Source organism: Rissa tridactyla, chromosome 8 (assembly GCF_028500815.1).
Source record: "Rissa tridactyla isolate bRisTri1 chromosome 8, bRisTri1.patW.cur.20221130, whole genome shotgun sequence".
NCBI classification, from domain to species: Eukaryota; Metazoa; Chordata; class Aves; order Charadriiformes; family Laridae; genus Rissa; species Rissa tridactyla.
The window spans coordinates 53,390,987-53,408,890 of NC_071473.1; the positions used below are offsets into that span (position 1 = coordinate 53,390,987).

A 17,904-nucleotide genomic window follows, 5' to 3' on the forward strand; every position below is an offset into this window, starting at 1 on the left:
GTGTCGCAGCGCATTTCGCGAGCTTTACGCTCCAGCCGACAACATCCAAAAGCGTCGGGTGCCTTCCATCCTTCGGCCTCCTCCAGCTGTCGCCCTGCGAGTTGGGGGCTAAATTGCAGCAGTGCTAATGAAGGCACAAAGAAGCAGTGGGTGAAAAAAGGCTTTTGCAGGGATTTTTGAGTTTCTCACGTAGGCTTGTTGGGGTGCTTCTGCAGGGGCTGACCTGGTTGCACAGCCGAACCTTAGTGGAAGAGGGAGGATGAGCTCAGCGATGCCGAGCGCCCTGCGCTGCTCTTGCAGCAGCAACAGCTGGGAGAGCACCATGGGCTTCTCATTGCAGGACGGGAGAAGAACAGTGGGTCAGGAGTCAAAACTTGCAGGCTTTTTGCTTTTCAGCCCTCTCCATGGAGTTAGAACAGCTTCTGCAGCATGCTGCACCCTGGCCTCGCGCGCTCCTGCCTGGTTGCAGCCAGGCCAGAAGGTGCTGGTGGGGTCTGCTCAGGAGAAACAAGCCACGGTGCCTCTGGGTGGCTGGTAGGCACCGAATCAAACTGGTGTTTGTTAAATAGAAGTTTAATAACGCAGGGTATAATTCATAAGCCCACGGTGTGTTCACAGAATCTTCATGGTTGGAAAGGACCCTTAAGATCACCGAGTCCAACCAAACAACCTACGATCTCTGCCAATAGTTTTTCCATTGTAGATTCCTGTGAATCTCACAGATGAAACTGTTGGCAATACGTGGTTGTAAGCAGATGTAAGGGCTCTTCCCACATGGCTTTCCTGAGTTAAAAATCTAATGCACTTTCTGCTATATATATATATATAATTCTTTTTAGATACCGATATGGTCATAATTTATCTCTCGGCTGGGATTACATCAAAAGATTCCTCGGAAGATGATAAAAAAGCTACTCTACGTGTCATCAATGAAGAAAATAGTTTCCTCAATAACTCGGTCATGATTCTCACTTACGCGCTTATGAACGGTGAGAAAAGTTTTTGTGTTTCCAGTGGATGAAAATTCCCTTTCGTTGTACAGCTAGTTTATCAAGCTCATCCAAATGTAATTCCACGCCTTATTGGGAACAGTTTGTTAATGGATTTTGGCCTGTGTAATCCAGAGGCTGCATCCAGATGTTACCTCTCGTGTATAAGCCTGTGTGCCACTACATGCTTGTATATCGCAGTGCAGCTGCTCAGGGTATAAACTATTGTTGCCGACATTGTCTAATGGCAACCAGACTGAATTAAATTTGATAATTATTGCAACTGTAAACTTTCCTGGTGCAGCAAAATGAGAATATATGTGACTTCTAGCCCAGTCATTAGCCAAGGAGCATGAATGTAACATCAAACGTAACCTGAAGTGCTTTGATAACTTCGGACCCGATTTAAGAGTAAAGTTAAACATGAAGATCGCACACACGGTAGTTTGGTATTCTGTGCTTTTTCCAACAGAGCATTTTCAGTAAGCAGGCTATATGCTGTATTACTAAAAATTGCACACGGACTCTAGCCGAGGAAACGAATGCTTACGCTGATGTATCATTTGACTGTAAATTTAAATACTCATTTGAGGCCTAATATGGACAGAAGTCTTTGATTTGTCCGCAGGAATTGAGCTTGAGACTCGTGTAAAATATGAAACTAATGTTTAAGCTAAAGAACAAAGCCTGTTATCTCCAAAGGCGTATAATATGCTCCTGGTCCTTTATGCGGAGTAGCCACCGGTGGAGAACAAAGAGCTGTCCTGTGGATTTATGGGTCACATAACTCTTTGTTAAAAGATCTTTGTTTAAAGCGGTGATGTGAACAGCGTGTTGAATTTTTGCACAGTGCAACAGTATGTGAGAGGCAATCTTATTAAATTTTGTACTAGCTAATTACTTTTCCTAAAACCATGCTAGTCTTTTGGCACTTATGGCTTAAATAATTATATTCTGTCCTACAGTATAGCGTATGTATCGTTTTGCTTTTATTGACAGTCCTTTGGAGTAAGATACAGAAGCCTTGATGGGAAGTAAGCCGCTTCTGTCTCCTTCCTTCTATTTCTCGCATCTCTGTTTCAGAGGGAGTGACAGGTTTGAAGGAACTGGCCTTTCTGCGGGACCTGGCAGAGCAGAACTCGGTGAAGTACGGGGTGCCGGACCGAACCGCCCTCCCTGTGGTCAAGGGAAGCATGATGGTCCTGAACCAACTGAGTAACCTGGAAACCACAGTTGGCCGCTTCTATACAAACCTCCCCAACCGGATGATCGATGAGGCAGTCTTCAGTCTGCCTTTCTCAGATGAAATGGGAGATGGTAAGTGCTTACATGGAATTTAGATATAAAACCAAAAGAGATAACGTTCCCGTTGCTTACATATTCTCAAATATCCTGTAGTTGTATAAGGTGATGCTTTTAGGTGTGTTCCCAAGGCAAGTATAAAATTCGCCTTTCATGCCAGCAGGTTTTTTTATCTGCAGAAGGTCTAGTTCTGAAAAAAGTGGTAATAAGACATGGAGTAGATAGATTCAGGTTGGATTCTCGGGGTGAAATTTGTTTTTATATATGTGTGTGTATACAGCACCCGTAACTCAATTTGTGGAGAGAAGTCCTTTGTGCTTGAGGGGAGGAACTTTGTCATGTTGAAACGAGAGCCGTGACCATGCTGCGCCATTGCAGCGTTCATTATTTCAGTACTTCTGTACGTCGTGACATCTTACAGGCAGACTCAGGTCCCCACAGTGGAAGAGAGGAAAAAGCTGTTATCATTTGAGCCTCCCTTTCCTCCTCTGCTGTGGAGCCACGGACGTGACTTTGAAGTCATCCTTCCTGCTGGAGTTCCCTTTATTCTGTCTTTGCCCCACAAGCAATGGCTCTTCATAACTAGTTTAGCATCCATTCCCCACTGCCCAAAGACAGATTATTAATTATTGTCCAGAATTTGCTATCGTCAGCTCTTCCTTTCCCTTCGGCGCACTTGCCGTGCCCCCAGTGCTGGGCAGAAGAGGGAGCCTGAGCTGGCTGGTGGGGGCCCGGCCAGTCTGGGGCGCAGGATGCACTGAATTTAGTGGAAGCCTGGTGGTGGTTTTTCCACGGACTGTGAATGCATCCGGAAAAATACCTTAACACAGCAGATGGGTACAGTCTGGTTCTCTCATCAGTTTCTAATTTATGCTGTGGTGGTGGCAAGGTGCGTGGACCTGCCCTTTTACCTTAAAATTAGATGCCCTGTTAACAAAAACCGTGTGTTCAGCTTGATCTGATCTCACCGCTACGTCCAGTCATGGAGAGACGGAAGGTGTAGATATCGATAGAGACTTCTGGGAGCGTACCAGGATGTGTGTGAGTTGACACATGTGCACGAAACGCAGAAATTAGTTTAATGTGTGCTCAGGGTAAGCGTGCGCTGCACGGTGATGCTATTTGGATTCTTGCCGGAGGCAGGTTCAGGAGGTTGGGATGGGGCTTGGGCTGCTGCCACAGCGCTGGCAGAGCTCCTGGATGCACACCTGGCCTCGGGTCTCACTGCCAGAGCTAACCCTTCCTTAAGTGCCATCGTTGTAAGCTGTGGCGTGGCTGCTCCTTTCCCTTTGGGTCTGGTGCCCTTCCAAAAGCTCAGGGCACACGCTTGGAGGGTTGGAACTGGAGGGTTCTTGGGCAGCTCACCTGATATTCCTCCGGTACTGCTCCAGGCCTCTGTACAGAGATGTGACCGTCACAGTCAAGGTAGGAAATACAGCAGTGACTTCATATTGCTGTGACAATTGAGGAAATTCTGTGTTTCTTCATTCAGGACTTTGCATATTCTTAGTCTTGGCTAATACGTAAGAGTAGTTGAGGGTTAGAATCATAGAATGTGTTAGGTTGGAAGGGACCTTTAAAGGCCATCTAGTCCAACCCCCTCACAGTGAGCAGCGACATCTTCAACTAGATCAGGTTGCTCAGAGCCTCATCCAGCCTGGCCTTGAATGTCTCCAGGGATGGGGCCTCCACCACCTCTCTGGGCAACCTGTTCCAGTGTCTCACCACCCTCATTGCAAAGAACTTCTTCCTAATGTCTAATCTAAACCTGCCCTGCTCTAGTTTAAAGCCATTGCCCCTCATAGTTTTCAAGGGCTGCTGAGTTTAGGTCACGCGTTTGCCTTGTGTGTTGAGTCCCAAAACAAGTTTAAGACTATTCCTGAGCAAATCTCTTCTGAGTCAGAATGCTCCCTACTTTCTGCGTTTCCTAACCTCGGTAATTAAGCTGTATTATTGCTCTCTCGCAAAGCCGTATCCCAGCATAATGGAAAATTTGAGCAACAGAAGGATGAGAAATGGTGCAATAGAGGAGGTTTGTCTTACATAAATATCAAAGCGTACTTAAAAGCTTATACATGCAAATTAATTTTATATTGGTTTGAGGGAAGAGAGTCACTGAATTTCCAAATAGCAGTGGTGTAGAAAGTAAGAGAAATGAGGTATTAGTGCGAGTTCTTACCTCAGGTACAAGGTGAGTCTCAAACCAGTGTGTAATTACGGGTACGATTCCCAGTACCAGTGGCCACACTGGGATTTAGTTAAGCAGAGGAGGTTTAATATTCTGAATAAACAATTAGACAAGCAACAGTTCATCCCTGTTGTTGCTTTACAAGTACAAATTCTCTTCCTCCCTCCTCCCCCTATTGTTTAAATTGCCTTAAATGATGTTAAAGGAACAAAATACTGTTTTGTTTTTTCATGCGAATGCATTTCTGATCTGTAAGGCGTCCACTTGTAAACTGACAAACACCCCAAAACGTTGATTGTGCTGTGTGTTTTAATAAATTGATTAAATCTACCTTAGGTCACTATCAGAAACATACATTAACTAATTAGGGAGAGTGACTAAAACCAGCCAGACGTGACAGATAACCTGCTCAGCTTCCCTGTGTGCGTTCCAGTTTTTGTCCATGTTCCAGCAAGGAATAATATATAAAATTTAACTGTATAATATGTTGAAATGACAAAGCGCGTGCTCATTCCTCTAAAAATAATTAACTAGAAATTATTGCTGATGGCTTTATGTTATTTCTCTCATTCTAAGGCCTGATAATGACTGTAAGTAAACCCTGTTACTTTGGAAACCTGCTGCTTGGGATTGTTGGAGTGGATGTTAATCTCGCCTATATCTTGGAAGATGTCACCTATTATCAAGACTCCTTGGGCTCCTACACTTTCCTCATTGATAACAAAGGTAACTTTTTGGCTCAGACAATCTCCTCTAGTCCCACTGAGGCCATTAACCATCAAAAGGAAGCTCTTAATTCTCATGTCTCTAAATAGTCTGTAGTAATCGATGATATTAAAAGAATAATTGCATGTTGTTTGGTTAGTTTTGGAGTCGCTTGGTTAGAGTTGCTGAAGATTGTAGGTGGATTCATGGTTTGAAATTTCTGTAGTGGAGTTTTGATGTGGAAACGCTGACTTGCTGTGGGGATTTTCTGCATGTGTCACGTTGGAGGTTTTCTGGATGTGTAGGGCAAAAGGCAGAACTGGTGCGTACGTGTGTTCCGCTCTTTTCCTCAGATCCCAACCTCTTTTTATTGCTTGGTTCTTGAAGCTGTCTTTCATTCGCAGCTTACCTAGTTCTTCATTTGCAACACTTTTAATGATAATATTGCTCGCTCGCTGACATTTGTTAAGCCTTTGCAAAAACTGTATGTAGTTATTGTATTCTTTTTTTCCCCCTGTACATTTTCATCCTGGGCTCAGTTTTTAAAATGCATTCGCTGTTTGTGTCTTTATTTTTTAGGATACACCCTTATGCACCCCTCCCTTACCAGGCCCTACCTGCTGTCTGAACCTCCGCTTCACACAGATATTATCCATTACGAGAACATTCCTAAATTTGAGCTGGTGCGACAGAACATCCTTAGGTAAGGAATCTGAGTTGCAAGGCCAAACATTGGTAGTCCTTAGGGCACTAGAAGCATTTCTAGAGGAATTTTAAGAGAATGTAGGGTAAAGTTCCTTTTCCTACAATATCTGGATACTCGGCTGGAATTCCCCTCCATCCCCCTAAATGCAGAACAGTTGTGGTTTGGTTTTAACTCCAACTTTTTTCATTTTATCATTTGTTGTGCTGAGCAGTGGTTTCCACAGCTGATCTGGGGGATACCCTTTCTAATGTCTCTCTTCCATGTCGGGAAGATTTCCCACTATTTGGTCTGGGGTTTTCTTTATCCTTTGTGTTATCTGAGTATGGGTTTTCACTCAAAATGTGGTGGTATGCGAGTGCGTTTTCAGCATACGTATACTTTTCTTTCACCTAAGACAGGTAACAGTTAATCTCTTCATGTCTTACGGTATTTTTATAAATGTGCAGTAGGTGGGTTTTGCTTAAGAGCTTTCTCAGTGTGTAATAAAATGCCGTATGTTATATTTGCCAATGTAGCATTCCCCTGGGCAGCCAGATCATCACAGTTCCCGTGAATTCCTCGCTGTCTTGGCATCTAAACAAACTGAGAGAAGTTGGGAAAGAAGCCTACAACGTCAGCTATGCCTGGAAAATGGTAAGGAATAAAAGTGACGCTGTGTCAGGATGGCATAGAGTAAGTTCATATATTGAAGAGAGCGTTAATATATTGAATATAGTGAAGCGTGAAGTATTGCTATATATTGAAGTATGAAAGGTTTTAATTACTTAGAAACTGCATGAATGTGGAGGTTTTTTGTTACAGGGAAGAACCAGTGAAATTACCATTTCAGGTTTGTTGCTGTGTCATCTTCAGCGATGTGTCTGTATGGATACGTGTGTGCTCTTTCTTCACGAAGGCGCTCATTTCGTAAGGCGTACGTAATGTAATGTCACGTGGAGATTATACTCGTGCTTTCCCAATGGAAGTAAATCTCTGCTGGTCTGGATGTCATACCACAAGCCAGGTGACACGAAAATACCTACCAGAGACCACATCAGAGTACAGTGCTGAGGCAGAGCTTGGTATTAAGTCATTCTTTTGCTTAATACTGTTGTTATGTTTGGGGCAGAGTAACACAATCCATTAATTAACGTAATTGGGAAAATTTCAGCTTCTCATTCTGATAACGATCTTGTTTCAGAGCTGTATCAGTAGCCAGTAAATGATGTTTGCTGTAATTGAACACTTTTCTTACACACACGAGTTATATCGAAGCTTTCATTGAAACTGAGCATGATGTCTATGCAACAGGCTTTCTTACCAGCTGGAAGAGCTTTAGGAGAGCGCCTAGCACCTGTCTTCCTTTCCTCAGTCTAACTTTTGAACATATCTGAACACTAATCTTGACCCAGGGATTAAAATGGAATCCAAAGGTTAAATATAATCCAGGTGAATTTCACTGGTGCCAGAAATAATTGGCTGCTTTTTTGTGCCAACAAACTTAGGAGGGTACTTATGGATCATTTCACAGTATTAAGTTAAATCCAACCTAAAAGATTAAGCTGAGCAGTTTTAAGAGATTAAATCTGTCATTGTGTAACAGAAATTCACATAGGAGTGTGTCTGGAGCTAATTTTCTAATGTTGTAATGCTACATTAAATATCAAACACCCTTGCAGAGCAGCTGGGCAGCTCCAGGTTTTGCTAGTCTGAGGATCCTTAAAATATACAAACCAGTAAAGCATGTGACACATGCAGCACACAATTAAGAGCGGTAATGATAAAATCTTATTTTTGACAGTTGATTTGTCTGTATTCTTCATAATGGGAGTGCCAGTGTGTTTTTATCAACTGTGAACCTGAAGCCACTCCTCTGTTCGTGACACTTCAAAAGCTATCCACGAAACAGCGTTAGAAATCATTGCAAATTAAGGAGTAAGATGAAGGTCTTAATGCAGTCTTTTTTCCTGAAAACTGAATGTTTTTATTCTGTGTGTAGAATGTGGAAAAGTATTTTTTGTACAGCTTAATGGCTTCGATACACACAGGGTAGTTACAGACTGGAGCGTGGCTGTACGGAGCTGAGCTGCTGTAATGGAGTCTCTACCCTGCATGGACACTGGCAGGGCTGGAAAGTTTTGTCTGCACAGTCCTCCTCTCTGTAGAATCGAGTCCGTAATAGCCTCTTTGAAAAGGAGTGACCTGTTTGCAGAGAGAGCAGGAATTGCGATCCTTGAGAGCATGGCGAAGTGTGGTGCTGCCTTCCGGAACGGGACGAGATGAGCAATTAAAGACAAGAGAATGAACGCTAAATAGAAAAGGAGTTCTGTACCGCCTCCGCGTCATTGTTTCTGTTTGGTGACTTGCCTCTGCCTTTCAGGTCCAGGACACATCCTTTATTCTGTGCGTGGTGGTGATACAGCCAGAAATACCTGTTAAACAGCTGAAGAATCTCAACACTGTCCCCAGCAGCAAGCTCCTGTATCATCGGCTGGATCTGCTGGGCCAGCCGAACGCCTGCCTGCACTTCAAGCAGCTGGCTACCTTAGGTAAAGCTTTCCTGCAGTTCCTCTTGACCGCCTCGGGCATGTTTCTGTAGAGCGTGGCAGCAGAAAATAGAACTCTTCTTACAAAACACTAGAAATACTCTCCTCTTGAGAGGCTTTTATTTCCAAGGCTGATTTTTTTCTAATCAGCTGTTATCTTCTCATAGCCCTTTGTTGATCGTAGCTACCCTGCTCAACGGTGAGCGCTTGTGTGGGTGAATGCAGTGGGATTGCTCATCGGAGCACAAGATAAATGCACCCGGAGTCTTGCTCCATCACCTTCCCAGAAGGTGAAGCAGGAAGAGAGGGAGAGATGTCTCACCAAACTTAAAACAAAGTTCTGTTCTCTTGGCTGTAAAGCAGCTTATTGACAAATAACACAAGTAGGATGAAGTCCCAGCTGGTCGTGCAGGAGTACTTTTTGACTTTGGATTTAGGCAAGTTTTTTGCTGCCATAAGCATTTAATACCACTGATCCGGAAGTCGGAAGTTATGTCTGTGGGGGGAAACCGAGAGCTCCTGTGGCATGATGGTTTCCAGACCCTTCCTTACCTGCTTAAAAAGTCTCAGGCCGCTGATGCCTTCCTGATTTTCATAAGCTAAACCGATTCTACTCTGACTAATTTCTGTAGTTGCTCAAACATTACTGGAAAGAGGGAGAGTCTTCATGGCAGTACAAGTTCTGGTGTCTGGAAAGGATAGAGAACATTAAAAACATAATATATCCTAAGAACATAGAGATTTTCTTATATAAGCATCCCGAGTTGCAAGCTTTCATATTTAAGTATTAATCTTGGGGTTTTTGCTAAAATCTGTGCTATATTATGAGAAGTTCTGAATTAAGTGCTTTTGTTTGTAGCCAGGTTTGAAGGTCTCATGGGGGATTAGTGGCACAGTCGTGATATTTTCTTAGCTATATTGCAGTGCCACAAATAGCGAAGTGAGATTAGACTGGAGGAGTTATGGAGGAACTTGATAAACCTATGGAAATTGCTTTGCCGATTGTTTAAAATACAGGGGTTTTTCTTTCTTTAATGCGGTGCCTCGTCTTGATTATCTTCTATCCAGAAAGACAAGATATAAATGGAAAATATCCAAAAAACGCAGTACTAAGCTGACAAGTGGGAAAACTTCATGCAAAGCAAAATGCAATCGCATCAGAATATTCGGTCTGGGAAGCAGATGAAGGACTGTAATGGAAGTTCATAAGTGATGACTGCAGTGCATATGGTTGCTGGATGTATGGTGATGTGTTTTAGAGGAACGTGGATAAAAGCAGAACGCTTCACATACTCCAGGGAAATTTTTCCTCTGGAGCCCATTACACACGGGGAAATGGGTTTCCATGGGTCAAATATTCAGAAAAAGCGTTCTTCTCAACCTTCAGCTCTGCGTCATCATAATCATTTTTCTCTTTAAAAAGAAAAGGCTGCCTGGTATTGCAGTTTCTGCACAACGGAAGTTTACTTTCTAGTCTGTTTTGAAAATCACCCCAGACAGCTACACTATTATTGGTAACTCCTTCTGTGCATGTAGGTCTCCATTTGTTCATTATCTGTAATTGAAAGTGCTCATTCTCGTTTTTCTCTGCTGTATCTAACCTGGACATGGATAATTAATTTCTCCTTTAGCACAAAATCTCTTCTTGAGGGAAGACAGCTTCTGTAATCTTTCTAAAAGTAGTAATTCAGGAATTGTTTAGACTTTGAGAACAAGGGCACTGAAGTCTACCAAATAACACGTGGAGATCAGAGTCAGTGGACTAACTTTGTGTATTTTGAAGCAAGAAAGGTAGCTGATGTGCGGTCTGAGTTTCGTCAGAGCCTGGGGAGGCAAGTTGTGCTGGTAAATGCTCTGGTTGCAGTGGAGAACTTCACGTTTTCTGCCCTCGCTCCCAGTCCCCCCGTGACCTGAAGGAGCTGCGCGTGTCGCACACTGAAGTGTGGGAGAGTGGGGGAACAGGCGGAGGTACCCATTCGTGGTACAAATGTGTTTACTGTGCAATGTCTGCAATTCATTGTCCTGAACTTTCTCATATTTTGCCTTTTTTTTTTTTTTTTTGTCTTCTAGAAAGTCCTACGGTAATGCTCTCTGCGGGCAGCTTCTCTTCTCCCTACGAACATCTCAGCCAGCCCGAGACGAAGCGGATGGTGGAGCATTACACAGCGTACCTCAGCGACAACACGCGCCTGATCGCCAATCCTGGCCTTAAGGTACGTCCTTGGCGCTGAGCGCTCCGATCAGCCCCAGAGACCTTGGGTTCCTGGTGTCCAGCACCTTCTTCCAGGAGGGGACTAGCTGAACCATCCGTCTCCTGATGCTCACAGGGTTCTGGAGTGGGGGTTTGGAGCCGTGTTCCCATGCCTGGAGAGATGGCCGTGGGCTGCAAGGCCCAGGAGAGAGGAAGGAGAGGGCTTCCTCCCTGATTAGGGGGGGAAAAAGTTGAGAAGCAGCTATTGAAATAAACATGGGAAAAATTAAAGCTGTGGTAAATTCTTAGCAGAAGTATCTTTGTGTTCTTAGGAATGAGAAATTTCTATTTTGTGTGCAAGTGGAGCACTATTTATATTTATGTAAAGTACAAAAGCAAACTCTAAAAGCTGCAGAGATAACGACAACAATATTTCATTATAATAAGCTTTTCCTTTGCGTGGAATGTGCCAGATCCGTCTGGTGTGAGAAGACTTTAAACAAGTAATTGAGTTTAGATGATCTCTGATCGCTCTTTGGGAAACCCCGCGAGCAGCTTATTATCTTTTCATGCAAGTCTTAGAGGAACCCTGCTAGGTCCGCCTTTGTTTTGCAGTTCTCTGTCAGAAATGAAGTAATGGCTACCAGTCACGTCACAGATGAATGGATGACACAAATGGAAATTAGTAGCCTGAACAGTTATATTGTGCGCCGTTACATAGCAACCCCCAATGGGGTGCTCCGAATTTATCCCGGTTCCCTCATGGACAAAGCATTTGATCCCACCAGGAGACAATGGTGAGTTTTTAGGGTCCTGTTATCAAAGCTTTGGATAATCTTGGAGGGCAATAAGGAAAATATTTGGGATTGATTTCATAGCCTGGGGTTTTTTTTACGGCCAGCTATAAACTATTTAACTGGAAATGTTTTCATCGTGGGTAAAAGGCTCAGGGCTTAAATACAGCTAGTTAAAACCTTTATTGGTTCTAATCTCAACCCTTTTTATTTTAAGTGATAGTTTCTGTTTCATATCCCTGCTGTGGCAGATGGGAATATAAATATGCAGAAAACGACCATCCCCTTTAGGGATTAGCTGATTCAGGAGCGTTTTCAGCTCTTTCTGCCATTTTTGGATGTTAATATTTTAGTCTTTTTGTTTGTTTGTTTGTTTACAGTGTGTTTCCTTGCTAATTCAGAGTAGGTGTTTGCCGGCTCAGCTATGTGCTATTAATGATGCCCTAGCATCCGATTTGGGAAAATATTTGTATCCATTACAAGCGAGAGCCTGCGAGACGAGAGCGCTCTGCACTGTGTTTTCTTGAGAGGAGTCACCCAGGTGCTGCCACGCAGCGACACCAGGAAAGGCACGAGCCAGCGACACGTCCCAGCCCTCCAGCTCTACGGGGAAGGCTCGGAATTGCTGCTGGCATTGGCCATGCCGTACCTCTCCTGACCCACGTTTTCCCTGAAAAAACTCATTACCACAGCTACTGATTAGCTTTTCGTCAGGTTTTCTTCCCTTTTTGTTGCTATTTGTGTTTTTGCTGACAGATGCGCTGATGGAATTTTGCCCTCTTTTTTGTCGTGAGGTAAACAGGGCGCATTCATGTTCTAAATTAACTGAATGCGCTTTTACAATCCCTTCTCCCCATGTTAAAAGCTCTCAAGTTATTTTCATTATTGGCTTCTGGAGGGTTTGGGGTTTTTTTCCGCTTTTACACTTCACTGAGTTTCTCAAACCATGGTTTTGTAAAGACCTCCATGTGCGGCAGGCCATGGTGTCTTATTTTTTTATATAAAGGCAAACGGCAGTGTTGTGGAAAGAAGATGCAAACAAAGCACTAGCGGTGAAGTAGAATTCAGTCACTTTCCGAGCGCAGTCCGGAGTCATGGGTTACTCTACTGGAAAGCAAAGTAATTGCTTTTTCATACTCAGAAGTGTTTCCAACAGTTGGAATGTTTTATAAACCTTCTTATAGTTGACACAACCGTGGCTCAGTTTATGTTGACAGTAAGTTTTAAAAGAGATTGTAAGTTGTAATCACTTTCTGACATCTTTCCAGATTTTCACGTGTGAATTCTGCCTGTAGGACGTCCCTTCTCCTGCGTTTGCAACATCAGAATTTTGTCAGTGTTTGCTTTGAGTTTGAGACTCCGCTGGCACAAAGTCATACGTTTTTCTGGGGAAAAATGTCTACAATGACATTAAACGTACTCTGTGCAGAAGTAAATTGAGCTTTTTTAATGCACTTGTATGTGCTGAGGAGCCATTTATTGAGCAAGTCTGTTTTAGGTCCGGGTCCTAATCGTAATAGGCACTTGGTTAATATTAAGAAACATTAATTTGGTAGCACATCATTCATAGTGTGCAGAACTCAACGTTTGTCTGTGTTTTGCAAAAATCAAGGATACTGTCTTAAAGTTTACAATAACCCTTTTTCTCTGATTTTGAGTGTTTCTTTTGGCTGCCCGTAGGTACTTGCATGCGGTCGCTAATCCAGGACTAATTACCTTTACTGGTCCCTACTTAGATGTCGGAGGGGCAGGCTACGTCGTTACCATCAGTCACACAGTCCATTCTTCCAGGTAAGTCGTGTTTGGAGGTTTGTGTCAAGCAAGAATACTCTTAATGATCAAGATGTGCTTTGGGTAGGAGGAGAACATGCTGAGCGACTCTTGTGTGTTCAGGAACTGAAAACCAAACCTGTTTTTAAAGTGTTCTTGATGAAATGTGGTATAACCTCATGTAGATTCAGTGGAAATAGTACATTGAAATACTTGTCAAAAATCCATGTTATATGAATAGGTTTATATTCTGTAGCTTTATTGATACACAAATAATAACAGCATGTGGAAAAAAAGATTGACTGGTGGGAGTGTGCTCCTGGGTGAACATGAGATGTCATGTGTGCAAGACAAGGACCCAGGAGGAGGAGAGGGATCACGGAATCGCCCAGGTTGGAAGGGACCTTTCAGATCATCGAGTCCAACCATCAACCTAACTCTGACAAAAACCACCACTAAACCACATCTCTAAGTACCACATCTACCCGTCTTTTGAAAACCTCCAGGGATGGTGACTCAACCGCTTCCCTGGGCATCCTCTTCCAATGCTTAATAACCCTTTCAGCATACAAATTTTTCTTAATATCCATCCTAAACCTCCCCTGGCGCAACTTGAGGCCGTTTCCTCTTGTCACATGGCCTGTTCCTTGGGAGAAGAGCCCGACCCCCCCTGGCTCCCCCCTCCTTTCAGGGAGTTGTAGAGAGCGAGAAGGTCTCCCCTCAGCCTCCTTCTCTCCAGGCTGAACACCCCCAGCTCCCTCAGCCGCTCCTCACAAGACTTACTCTCATGATCGCTTTCATTAGGCAGTTTGGGATCTGTTCCCTCTCTGCTGGTAGTTAAAGACTTTTTCGCCAAGACAGCTAATCTCCACATCTCCTAAAGTTACTCACACTTCACACATCTGAAGTTGTACGTACCAGGGCAATGTTTGGAAGGGAATAAGAGCTGAAAGCAGATCTAGCGAACTGCAAATAGAGGTCAGTCCACAAGACTGTTTTAATTAAAGCTCTGCCCGTACTCCAGGAGCTGGGGGAGCTCCTCGCCTGGGCTGTTTGAATTCAGTGCTTCTGGATTGGGGGCTTTCAGAAGTAACGAGAACTTGAGGAGACGCCTGTAAACCTTCAACTGCCCTTACAGGATTGCAGAAAACAAATCAGGGTGGAAACAGCGGCCTGTGCCTCTGGGATCAAAATCAAAATTACCATTATAGCCATACAGGAAGAAGCATTTTCTTTATTTATTAGTCTTCTATGACTTGAAGACAAGGAAAGGGCAAATTCTCATTCAGAGTTGATCAAGAGAATCTCGGTGTTTCCTTTATTCTTAGTACAGTGAATATTCCCACTAGGAGAAGTGTAGTCAGTCTCTCTAGGAACATCTTGTCAGTGCTGGAACGCCGCTTTCCTCGAGGACCAGGCCTTTTTTGTTTCAGCTCCCTCCTGGCCAGGCCCCCAGGCTAAAGCTGAGGTTTGCCTGGAAGTTGGGTCAACTTCAAGTTGCCTGAAAGCTCAAGGCAAAAGTCAAGGTTCAACTTGAAGTTGCCTTAAAGGAGGTCAGTTTATAGAATATGCACGAAACCTTTCTAGCGTAAGCTCCCCCAGGTTTCAGAAATGGTAGTTACTCGTTTGTTTTTTTTCACATGGAGTCTTTTCCGAGACTTCCCCTGAGCACGTGGCTTCTGGACACGCTCCATCTAAGACCCCACCAGTACGAAGGTAACTTCTAACGTCGCGCTGGTAAATAGAAAGTGCAAAGCCAGCAGAGCTCGGGACTCCGCTTTCCTCCTTTTCTCAGAGGCGTCTCGCCTTTGTTTGGGATTTCCCACCGCAGGACATCTGCCTGTCTTTTTTGGCAGGAGTATTATCAGGCCCAATGCCTGCGTGGTGCTTCTCACAGAGGAATTTACTTCAGGGAAATAAGCACTTTTGTAAGAAGAGAAGTGCAATTAATCAAAATTCTGATTTTTATCTAGCAAGTGACGGTTCAGTTAGCTTTAAGAACTTCAAGCTCGCGTGGGTTATTAGAACGTGATTAAAGAACGGTTAAACAAAGTTTGGCAGATGTGAGTGTGATTCCTGGGTAAATATGACCTCTAAAGCTCACAGTCACATGCAGTTATAATCCCCAAAGAGGTCTTAGTTAAAAAAACAAAAAAAAAAACACCAAAAAAAACCCAGAGGGGTGGGGGAGGAATCAGTGGAGTTAACAGGCATACTCGCATTAGAAACTGCTCTGTGGGTTTAAATAACAACGTTAATTTATCTGGAACTGACGCTTATCTTTCATTCCCGTTTTATGTATATCTTACTTCTTTATTGGAGGCTGGGAATAGAAGATTCATGCAAGAAGTTATTTAATACAGCTTGCATCAGCAAACCAGAAGGATTTAATGCTTAAAAACGAGGCTAAAATATTTACAGCATTCCTAATGGCTTTTAGTCTGTTAGGACAGAGCAGTAACTTCACAGCCTGACGCCTTGTCACGTACGGTTAAACGTGTCTGTGCTGCTTCGCTGTCATCCCTTTTCCCATTCCTTCTCCGTGAAACGGGTAACGGTAAAAATAAATTAAGTGCAGGTTTTCAAAATCTGTATTTATAAATCTACAAATTAGATTTGACTATGTCTTTACTGTACCCATTTAAATGCAAACAAAGTTCAGTCCAGTAAACAGAGTTGGTTTTATATGGACGGGGGGCTGCCCGCAGCCGCTGCTTTGTATAGCCCAGCTGGGCCGTTCAGGTCTCTTCTTTTTCTAAACGTCTTTATTCCTGTTTAGAAGAGCAAATTTTAAAAAATAGCAAGTCAAACACGTCTCCTTTGTCATCAGCATAAAGCCTACATAAGTGCAAAACAGCACGCCCCATGATTTGAGGATGAGCTGATGACTTTGTGTCCTTCAGGGGCGAGAGGTGGCCTGGTCTGGCCGTGCCGCCCCAGTGCTGCAGAAAGCAATCTTGGAGAAGAAGGAGTCACAGGGATGCCCTGGTCATTCGGTCCAGCCTCAGGCTACTGCACACCACCGCATCATAACCTGCTATAATAAATATTAGTTATTTTACTCTATTGTTATATAAGAAGGGTTTTGTTCCGGAACCTCGCAGCTCTCATGCCCAGCTGCCCAGTGGGGATTTGCACCTTGGTTCAAGTGCATTGATTCAGGAGACCTTCAGTATCTGGATGTGTCTCCTGAGGGAAAGGTGGGAATTTGCCAGGACAGGACGTTTTGGAAAAATTACACGATAAATAGAATATAATTTCCGTTTGGAGCTTTCAGCATCCAAACAGTCTCAGCTAAATGTCAAGACTGTGCTTCTGCCAGGAGAGCTCTTGCAGTTGCCTCACTGGTGGTGAGGAAAGTTAAAACGATGCCACTAAGCGAAAGTAGTGCTTTTTTACCTTCACAGAGCTGTGAGAATATACACTTCCATACATCAGCCTGAACCTGTTTTCTCGGTCTTTGATGTATTGGTTGCTAAGGCAACCGTGTATATTCCCAAACTGGTGAGTAAAAATAGGAACACAAGCACGTTTTCAGTATGGGCGAAATACTGCAGTTCACAGCAGCTCTCGCTGCCGGCGCTGGTGAGCATCCACAGGGACTCCGGGTTCTGCCTTTTCCCTAAATGTTTATTTTATGGTTGCCCTACATTGGGGAAAGATATTGAATCAGAACATTTGTTAAGTGAAATGGTTTTAAATGTCACCTGGCGCTCCGTGGGCGGTGGGAGGCAGTGTCACGTTAACATGAATTAGTCCTGTTTAAATCCGGCCAGCACGGATAACTGGCCAGTTAGTAGGATGTGATTTTGAAGCATTTAACACAGTGCTCATTAACCAGCACCTAAATACCACCGAGTTGCTGGGTGCAAGGTAACCTCCTTCATGCCTGTAGCTTGGCCAGCTTTTTTTTCTGGCTGAAATTCATAATCACTCCTGCACTTTGGCATTTTAGGGATTTAGCAAAATGCCTGTGGCAGCTTCGTATCATAGAATCACAGAATGGTTTGGGTTGGAAGGGACCCTAAAGCCCACCCAGTGGCACCCCCTGCCCTGGGCAGGGACACCTCCCACCAGCCCAGGTTGCTCCAAGCCCCATCCAACCTGGCCTTGAACCCCTCCAGGGATGGGGCAGCCACAGCTTCTCTGGGCACCCTGGGCCGGGGGCTCACCCCCCTCACAGCAAACAGTTTCTTCCCAATATTTAACTGAAATCTCCCCTCTTCCAGTGTAAAACCCTTCCCCCTCGTCCCATGGCTCCCCTCCCTGCTCCAGAGTCCCTCCCCAGCTTTCCTGGAGCCCCTTTAGTGCCTGGCAGGGGCTGGAAGGTCTCCCCGGAGCCTTCTCTTCTCCAGGCTGAACCCCCCCAGCTCTCTCAGCCTGTCCTCCCAGCAGACGTTCAGATCCTGGTGCTGGGGGCTGAGCAAAGAGGAGCGGTGCAGTATCTAAACCCCCCCAAGGTGGTGGGGATTCAGGTGCTGGAAATGCAGGAGCTGCATCCTGCGTTTGTTTGTGCGGGTAGGGAATTTTTAATCCTAATTTATGTTGCTAAATATTAAATGTCTACAGGTGGTAACGGTGTATGTAGGAACCAAGGGAGAACAGCCCGTGGGGAGAAGGGTCGGTTCCTGGGTGCGATCCCGTCCTGGGCTGTCTCCAGTCTCCTCCAGGTGCTGCCGGGTCTATGAGGCGCGATTTATGTGGGGAGACCTCAGGATTTGCAGGAAATGACTA

General features: G+C 44.3%; 1 protein-coding gene across 1 annotated transcript in view; it reads left to right on the top strand.

Annotated features, from left to right (window-relative positions):
* CACHD1 (cache domain containing 1) overlaps positions 1 to 17,904 on the top strand; it is a 117,296-nt gene that overhangs the window by 84,626 nt on the left and 14,766 nt on the right. The window contains exons 9-17 of the mRNA XM_054212023.1: positions 840 to 989; positions 2,073 to 2,306; positions 5,056 to 5,205; positions 5,764 to 5,887; positions 6,406 to 6,523; positions 8,250 to 8,418; positions 10,486 to 10,628; positions 11,222 to 11,403; positions 13,081 to 13,191. Of these exons, the coding sequence (XP_054067998.1) occupies positions 840 to 989; positions 2,073 to 2,306; positions 5,056 to 5,205; positions 5,764 to 5,887; positions 6,406 to 6,523; positions 8,250 to 8,418; positions 10,486 to 10,628; positions 11,222 to 11,403; positions 13,081 to 13,191 (1,381 nt within the window). The remainder of the gene's footprint in view (positions 1 to 839; positions 990 to 2,072; positions 2,307 to 5,055; positions 5,206 to 5,763; positions 5,888 to 6,405; positions 6,524 to 8,249; positions 8,419 to 10,485; positions 10,629 to 11,221; positions 11,404 to 13,080; positions 13,192 to 17,904) is intronic.